Source organism: Gossypium raimondii, chromosome 10, assembly GCF_025698545.1.
Source record: "Gossypium raimondii isolate GPD5lz chromosome 10, ASM2569854v1, whole genome shotgun sequence".
Classification (NCBI taxonomy): domain Eukaryota; kingdom Viridiplantae; phylum Streptophyta; class Magnoliopsida; order Malvales; family Malvaceae; genus Gossypium; species Gossypium raimondii.
This window is the reverse complement of record NC_068574.1, coordinates 44585970-44595379: the sequence shown is the minus strand read 5'-3', so window position 1 is coordinate 44595379 and position 9410 is coordinate 44585970. Positions and strand designations below refer to the sequence as shown.

Here is a 9410-nt window from a genome sequence, read left to right as displayed (position 1 = left end):
ATCCCCACACTCCTCAAATACTCATAATTTTACCATATTTCAAACTCCTTCACGGTACATGTACAAAAAAATATCCCTAGTGCGCCAACACACCACTTAACCACCAGACCAGCAGGTCCATTCTGACATATTTTTTTAATATTTATTTTTAAGCCTATTGGCTACAGATAGGGGTTTATTCAATTAAAAACAAAAATTTGCCCAAGCGAATGCTTGAACTTGGGACCTCCCAAACACTCCTAGAACACATAACCACTAAAACTGACAGATATTTGTGTCACAAACATACGAAAAAATATATAAGAGATTTTGGGGCGTTACAACTCTACCCCACTAAAAGAAAATTTTACCTGATTAGAACAGATGGGGATACTGTTGACGCATCACATCCTCAGGCTCCCACGTGGCCTCCTCGGTGCTATGATTACGCCAGAAAACTTTAACCAGTGGAGTAGACTTTCTCCTCAGAACTTTTACATCACAATCTAGTATCTGAGTCGGCTCCTCCTCGAAAGTCAGATCTAGTGTAACCTCAATCTCCTCCACTGGAACAATATGCGTGAGATCAGAGTGGTAGCGCTTTAATATAGAGACATTGAACACGTCGTCAATCTGATCCAATTCCGGAGGTAACTCCAACTGGTAAGCAACTAGTCCCACTCGCTTAAGCACAAGGTAAGGTCCAAAAAATCTAGGGCTCAACTTGCCCTTACGACCAAATCTCAGTACCTTTTTTCAGGTCAAGACCTTGAGAAAAATGAAGTCCCCCACTAGATACTTAATCTCCCGACGCTTCAGATCCGCATAGGACTTTTTTCTGTCTGATGCCACCTTCAGTCGATCTCGAATCAACCTAACTTTATCCTCGGTATCAGAAACTAGTTCAGGGCCCAGAACACACGCTTGCCTAACTCTGTCCAACACGCTTGCCTATGACCATATAGTGCCTCGTAGGGTGCCATCTGCATGCTAGACTGATAGTTGTTGTTATAAGCAAATTATGTTGGCGGGAGGTAATCCTCCCAACTGCCTCGAAAGTCAATCAAACAACTTCTCAACATATTCTCCAATATCTGAATCACCCTCTCTGACTAACCGTCAGTCTGAGGATGGAACGCAGTACTGAAGTCTAATCTTGTACCCAGAGCTTCATGTAGCTTATTCTAGAAGTGAAACATGAAGCAAGGATCCCTATCAGATATTATTCAAACTGGTACCCCCATCTAGTCTCACTATCTCAGACACATACAATTTAGCCAGCTTCTATAGAGAGTAGTCAATACGAACTGATATGAAGTGGGCAGATTTGGTCAATCGATTCACAATGACCTACACCGAATCCTTTTTAGTGGGTGTGAGGGGTAACCCACTAATGAAATTCATAGTTACACGCTCCTACTTCTAAAGTGGAATCTTGACTGGCTGCAATAATCCCGAAGGGAACTGATGTTCAGCCTTAACCTGTTGGCATGTCAGACACTTAGCCAGAAATTTGGTAACCTCTCGCTTAAGACTTGGCCATCAGTATAACTCACAAAGGTCACGATACATCTTATTTTCGCCCGGATGCATAGCATAAGGGCTACTATGCACCTCACTCAGTATCGACTGCCTCAACTCAATATCATTTGGTACACAGATCCTCCCACGGAAACAGAGTACCCCTTCACTATTCAGTCTAAAATCCACAGTATTCCCACTCTCAATTTTTTAGAAGTGAAGACCCAAAGACTCGCCCTCTAACTGCTTACCCTTAATCTACTCTATCCATGTTGGTTTAACTTGGAGTTCAGCCAACAGACTACAATCATCAAATAAACTGAGACAAGCAAACATCACCCTCAGATCAGTCACAGCCCTACAACTCAGTGCATCGGCCACCACATTAACCTTACTAGGGTGGTTCTCAATCGTACAATCGTAATCCTTAAGTAGCTCATTCCATCTACGCTGCCTAAGATTTAGCTCGTTCTTAGTAAGGAGATACTTGAGGCTCTTGTGATCCGTGTGGATGATACACTTTTCATTATATAGGTAATAACTCTAGATTTTCAATGCGAACACCACTGCAGCCAACTCTAGGTCACGAGACACATATGTTACCACCTTACCCTCTTACATCAACACATATCCCAAATCGACATGTGATGCATCGCTGTAGACAGTAAATTTTTTTCCAGACTCTATCTGTATCAAAACAGGGGCCTTAGTCAATACAGTTTTGAGCTTCTGAAAGCTCTCTTATTGTGCATCAGTCCAGTTAAACAGCACACCCTTACGTAGCAGCTTAGTCAAGGGTGCTGCAATCAGTGAAAAACCCTTTACAAATCGTCGATAATTCCTTACTAGTCCAGAAAACTGTGAATCTCAGATACAGTTTTAGGCTATTTCCAATCCAACACCACCTTAATCTATCAATGATTGACCCTAATCCCTCAGTAGAAACCACATGGCCCAAAAATGTTGCTTCTTGTAACCAAAACTCACATTTACTGAACTTGGAGTACAGTTGTTTCTCTCGCAAAACTTGCAGAACCACTCTGAGATGTTCATTGTGCTCATCATCAGTTTTCGAGTACACTAGTATGTCGTCAATAAAAACCACCACAAATTGATCCAAATAGGGCTGGAACATTGGTTCATCAGATCTATGAAAGTTGCTGGTTCATTCGCCAGTCCAAATGGCATCACTAGGAACTCGTAATAACCGTATCGAGTCCTAAATGTTGTCTTGTGTACATCAGTCTCCTTAACCCTCAACTAATGATATCCTGATCAGAGGTCAATCTTGGAGAAAACCAAAGCCCTTTGGAACTGATCAAATAGATTATCTATCCTCGGTAAAGGATACTTATTCTTGATTGTCAACTTTTTCAATTGTCGATAGTCAATACACATACGCATGGATCCATCCTTCTTTTTCACGAACAGAACTGGTGCTCCCCACGGAGACACACTAGGTCGGATGAATCCACGATCCAATAGCTCTTAGATTTGAGCTTTAAGCTTTACAAACTCTTTTGGTGCCATTCTATAATGAGTGATAGACACCGGAGCTGTACCGAAAAGAAGCTCAATCCCGAACTCTACTTGACGATTCGGATGTAACCTAATTAGCTCTTCAGGAAAAACGTCTGGAAAGTCCTTAACCATCCTGATATCCTTAACCGAAGAATTCCCAGAATTTGAAACAGTGATGTAGGTCAGATACGCCTCACATCCCTTACGAACTAACTTTTTCACCCTCAATGCAGAAATCACATTCAACAAGTAGTTCTAATGTTCCCCAATTATGACTACCTCGCCATCCTCTTCAGTTCTCAGTACAACCCTTTTTGTGGCACAATCTAAGCTCACTTGGTGTTTAACCAACCAATACATTCCCAGTATCAAATCAAACTCTCCAAAAGGCAGTTCCATCAAATCAGCCAGAAAAATAGCCCCTTGACCCTCTAAAGGAATGTCTCTAAACAACTTATTTACCTTTACTGATTCTCCCAGCGGACTCAGTACAGTCACCTCACTCGTAGTGCTTTCAACCAAGATTCTCAAGTTCTCAGACATAGTACAAGCTATATAGGAGTGAGTGGATCATATATCTATCAGTGTAGTATAAGGTACATTATAAATAAAGAACGTACCCATGATAACGTCCAGAACATCTCCATCCTCTCGGTGACGTGTAGCATAAACTAGAGTCAGTTGCCTCGCCTCAGTATAACCAGTACCTCTGCCCGGTGCTCTCTGATTACGGCCCAACCTATTACCACCTCTGGCCTGCCTATGGCCTCTTAGTGGCTATTGAACTACTCTCAGTAGTGGTAGAGTACCAATACCCGGAGCATGCATCTAATTGGACCTCCGCGGACAGTCTCTAATTCGATGCTCTAATGAACCACACCTCAAACAAGCCCCAATTCTTTTCCAACACTCGCCCTGATGGGGTCTACCACGGTCGATTACACAACAAATTGTCCAAAGAAGAAGAATAGAGCCCTAACTCGATCGGCTCAGAACTTCACCTTTTTCTTAGGCATCTTAACGAAACTCGAGGGCTCGAAATCCCTCTTATTCCTACCTCTCTTTGTCACGATTCTAGTGCTCTGTGCGCTTCACTTCTTTAGTGATCTTTGCCTTATCAATCGGTGCAGCAAAATCTCGCTCCCTTTGTGGAGCTATCAGAACCCTCAGATTATCCCTGAAGCCATCCTCGAAGCAAACCCATCGCTCGTACTCAGTCACCAACATACCATGCGCATAGTGGTTCAATCTCAGAAATTCAGTGTCATACTCAGCTACCGATCTATCTCCCTGATTCAGATTCAGGAACTCCCTCCTACGGGCATCCACATAACTGGCCCCCACATAATTCCCCTAGAAAATGGTCTTAAAGAACTTCCAGGTCAGTCGATCAGGTTGAGTGCCCTCTTTAACAGTGAGCCACCATTGATACGCCACATTACGTAGCAGCGATATAGCGTCATTTAATTTCTATTCGGGAGTGCAGTCTAAATCATCCATAATCCTCTCTGTGGCTTTATCCAGTACTCAACCACATTAGGGGCAACTCTAGTAATACCCTTGAAAAACTTAGCTCTGTTACACCAGAGTCGTTCCGTAACCGACCGGCGGCCTCCAGCTCCAATATTGGGCCCAACGACCCTCTTTAAAATCCTCAACATGGCCTGAGACTGTGCATCATCCTCGGTCGCTCGATCATGAGACCCAGTCTTAGTCACAGGTGAAGCCAGTGTCTTACTAGTATCCAAATTAGGCAGACTGCTAGATGATGAAGACCAGCTCGAGCACCTCTACGGCCTCTACCACGGCTTCTTGTACCCCATCCGCAAATACCTCTTGTGCTCATTGTCTAATTGCGTTTTATCTGTATTAACAGTTTTATGCATCAGTTTACAATTCCAGTGTTTATTAACAGATATTTTATGAAAATAGTATCGGATGTGTAAAGTTTGTTTTGGACATCACAGTGTCAATCAATGTCTATCAGTTTTACTATAGCCTCAGTATACACTATTTTAAGTGTTCTCAGTATAGTCTATCTATAGTAGTCCAGTATATTCTACGTATAGCAGTTTCCGGATATACTATGAAAAACAGTTTCAATTTCAGTTTAAATAATTCATAGTTTTAGAAAACTTATTGAATCGGCGCCGGAGAGTCGGTGTACCAAACTTTCAGTAAAAACATTTAGAAATCAGTTCTAAAAATCATGTCCTAAAAACCCACATCCATAGCCAAGTTTTGTAGCCCGACTCTAATACCACTAAATGTAACACCCCAAACCCGGCCTAGACGTTATGGCCGAATCTAGCGATGTCACATGGTATCGGTCATAACGTCTAGGCCGGGTTTAGGGTGTTACATCTACAAGGACTTAATTGTAAAATTCAGGCATGTAATATGATTTAATTGTGAAATTTTAAAGTTTAAAAATCAATATTGAAATTTCACAATTGGTATTGATACCAAATCGATACCTTACTGAAAATCGATACAAAAATTCAATTATGTTTTCCTCTCAAAATAAGGGTATCGATATTTATTTCATGGTATCGGTATTCTATGAAAAAGTATCGATACTTAAATAAAAATAGATACCATTTTGCATTCTATTTGTTTTAAAACTATTCATTTGGTTAAGTATCGATACTAGATGTAAAAATATTGATACTTGAGTTCATAAATGGTGAAAACTACTTTTTAAAAGATGCACTCATACTCAAAACTTGCCTAAACTAAAATAACACACTTAAACATAAATAAAGGATTGCAAATCATCATCTAAACATCTTATCCATGTACAACTCAATTCAATATATCAAAATCTAAGCCAAATATATATATTCTTAAGATCAACCAACATAAGTAATTAGCCATTAAGTCATTAAGGTACCTTAACTTGAACAACTAAGCATTCAATTTCATTTATAAAGCATATACCAAAGCATTATCATATATTGAGATCAAACTATTTATTAACTATCATTCTAACAACTATGCATTAGCCAAAAACTCATTCAACCTAACAACACCTCAACTGTCTAATCATCATTCATATCACCAAATTACTCTAGTAAGGCATCTTCAAAATGATCATTCCTATCAACCGCACATATATACACAATACTTACAAACTAAGAACTCAAATACCATCAAGACACAAAATGAACATTACATATATCTAGAACATCCTAGGTACATGCCAAGACCAAAAAACATTTCACCAACAGTTGAGTTTGGGATGGTCGTTGGATGCTAAGTACACTATTGAACTGATAAGTGTCTAACATGTACACAGAAAACAAAACCATACACTGAGTATAACTCGGCGGTATTTTTATAATCCGAACATGAACGTAAAGTACAATACAATTATATATTCAAATTAAAAAATGCTATGCAATATTATCTCAATCATAGCTCAATTCATTTCATACTTAATTAAACATCATTCCTTAAATACATATCCATTCACTACTATAGTTTCTGATTCACATTTCATTTTATATTTCACTCTATTATATTATATTTGCTATTTATTAACATTGACATTTTCAAATCATGACCATCTCAAGTCGTTATTATAACACCTCAGATTTTTTAGGTTAGAAGTTTTGAGGTTTGTATTGAGGGTCAGCGAGTGGGTCGAACAATTGCGTTCATTTTTGCATTTTAATGTCAAAATAAGCTTGCTAGTTCGGTGGTTTGATGTGTGTTAGTTTACCTCTAGGTTCTGGGTTTGAATCCTCATGTGAGTTTAGGGGAGTAATTTATTTTAGATTTTTTTTAAATTGCTAAAATATTTATTTATTTTTTAGCTTTTTTTTTGAAAATAGAAAATCCCACAAAGTTGCACGTTTTATTTTTCTTCATCCTATGTTTTCTGTTTTTATTCTTCGTCTTCTTTCTTTTTACATTAGGTTCTATTTCCATTCTCCATTTTCGAAATTAAAAATTTGAATCTGAAAATTTGTTCCCTTGACACCAATTTTGTGTTACTCTTGCTATTTGATTTATATTCCTTGCTCGGTTTTTGGTTATGCCTCCATCGATAAAAGTATAGGATAAGTTCTAGTTTGGGTTTGTTGTCTTTTCAAAGTTTTAGGTTGATTCCTAGTGGATTCGTCTGTATCAATTTGGATTAGTTATAAATTAGTATGTTGGTTTTCTAGTTTTCAGAATTGGTGGAATTGAAGCGTTTCGGTTGATCGTGGGTGCGTCTAGGAGCGTCATTCAAGTGTGTTTTTGAACCCTAAGTAATTAGGGATTGTATTGTGGTTTCCAATTCACAATTTCTAGGCTATTTTAGGTTGAATTTGGGAATTAGGGTTTTTGGGTAATTTTTGGTGCCACACAGCCTGGCCACATGGCCGTGTGATTGTGTTTTGGGGATTTTAGTCGATATTCACACGGGCGTGTATTCTAGACACACGGCATTTTTCCGGGGGGCACATAGACGAGTGAGACTTCTACACGGTCGTGTCTGTCCTGCACCTTATTTTAGCAATTTTGGAGAAAGAGTTACACGGGCTGCTTAAACGGCTATGTAGACAGTGTGTGAGACTTCCACACGGCATGTGTCCCCTCTACATGGGTATGTGAAACTTGCACACAGGTGTGTAGACCACCACACGGGCGTGTAGACCTCCACACCGCCTAGCATTTTCCACACAGATGGGGCATACGGCCGTGCGGCCCTGTTTCGTAAATTTTTGTTTTGTGACATTAATTGACCTGTTCTAATTCTTGTGTCACCTAACGTCTGTTGGGGCCTCTGTATAAGTGTTAGGGACTTTGTTACGGCTTAGAGTCGTGTGATTATTTGTATCTATAGCGTTAATTTTAAGACTTGTTCAAGCGCGTTTGTAATGTGATTTATGAAATGAAACACTGTCTAATGATAGGATCTGAGTTAATCTAATACTGAGCCTATGTAATTAAGTAAGAGTATTTCTGATTCTGCCATCTATTTATGTATATTTGTCTGCAAATAGTTTGCATTTTGCATTTGCATTAAAATTCTGGGATTTTGGTTGTGAAGAGAATGGAGTGTGTTTGAGCAGTTTAACTGCAATATTTCTTTACAGCGGTACGTCCACAAGAAACATATGTCAGCTCAGCTGCATACACTACACCAAAACAGGTTTTTAGTGGCACTTTTTTAGGCCTTGAGTGGCACTTTTTAGCGCGGTTAAAAGTATTTGTGGCGCTTTGACAAGCGCCGGAAGAAACGCTGCTAAAGAACACGTCGCTAACTTTAGTGGCGTTTTTAGAAAAAAACGCTGCTAAAGACCAAGACCTTTAGCGGTGCTTTTCCCACAAACGCCGCTAAAGACCAAGACCTTTAGCGGCACTTCTCCCACAAACGCCGCTAAAGACCAAGACCTTTAGGGGCGCCTTTCCCACAAACGCCGCTAAAGACCATGACCTTTAGCGACGCTTTTCGCAAAAACGCCGCTAAAAACATAACCTTTAAAAGAATTGTTTTAATCAAATAATATTTATTTTTATGATAAATATTATATTATGTTTTACTTTTAAATTTGAACTTTAAATATACTTTTAATGATAAATAAAAATATTTAATAAATTAAAATTTTATGAAAATTAATAAATTAAAATAATAAATTAATAAACTAAAACTAAATATAAAAATTAATGAATTTAGTTTTAGAATTTAAAATAATAAATTAAATAACACAATTAAAATTCAAAAGTTAGAACTCAAGTTGTCGTAAATATTAAAGTAAAAATAAAATTTAGAATCAAAACTAAAATAAATAATACATATGAGAAATTGACTAGTTGAACTCGCCTATGACTATACACATCGCAAGAGAATTGAGTTGAAGCTCTATCAAGAACATCTTTAGTTTCATTGGCGCTGCAATTGGCACTCTTTTCCACCTCAAGATTGGAGGCAAAGTCTATGTCATCTAGGACTTTGGTGAAGAATCGAAATTCGTGGCTCGCACAAGGCTTTTGCACTTCTATTGCGGTTGAAAACCAAGGTATACCCTGTTTAGCATAGAGCAAAATGTAGGCTTCCGGGACAAGACAACTTCTTCTTCAACACAAGTAACCTACAAAAGATGAACATGACCATTATGCACTATTATTCTCAAGACTATCAAAATGTTACCGAGTATATTACAAGTTGACACTTAAATTTCAAACGTAGGATGAAAATTTACAATATCAGTGAAATTATCAGATCCAAATGCTTGAAGAACAAGTAAATATTTAAAGTAGTGGCGAAACAGAACCTCTCAGTAAGGTATCCTTCATAAGCAAGAAACTTTCAACAAGAAACACATTGTATCCAGCCTTCGACCGGATATGTTAGTAACTATCCTTAGTAAAAACCAAAATGCACGTTAAAATGTGAA

General features: G+C 38.5%; 1 protein-coding gene across 1 annotated transcript; it reads right to left on the bottom strand.

The window, feature by feature from the left end:
• Positions 1 to 354: 354 nt before the first annotated feature.
• On the bottom strand, positions 355 to 3564 carry LOC128033981 (uncharacterized). The gene is made up of 3 exons (XM_052622483.1): positions 3301 to 3564; positions 3052 to 3234; positions 355 to 729 (listed from the first exon to the last, which is right to left on the bottom strand). Exons 1-3 carry the CDS (start codon positions 3562 to 3564, stop codon positions 355 to 357), a joined length of 822 nt encoding a protein of 273 aa, XP_052478443.1.
• Between the last annotated feature and the right edge of the window lie 5846 nt (positions 3565 to 9410).

Excerpts from the sequence above, each read along its gene's own strand:
- LOC128033981 (XM_052622483.1), bottom strand. The coding sequence starts at position 3,564 with ATGTCTGAGAACTTGAGAATCTTGGTTGAAAGCACTACGAGTGAGGTG. Across the intron at positions 3,235-3,300 it reads GAACTGAAGAGGATGGCGAG|TTAGTTCGTAAGGGATGTGA; the intron begins GTAGTCATAATT and ends AGGGTGAAAAAG. Across the intron at positions 730-3,051 it reads TTCTTTTCGGTACAGCTCCG|GTACTGAGATTTGGTCGTAA; the intron begins GTGTCTATCACT and ends ACCTGAAAAAAG.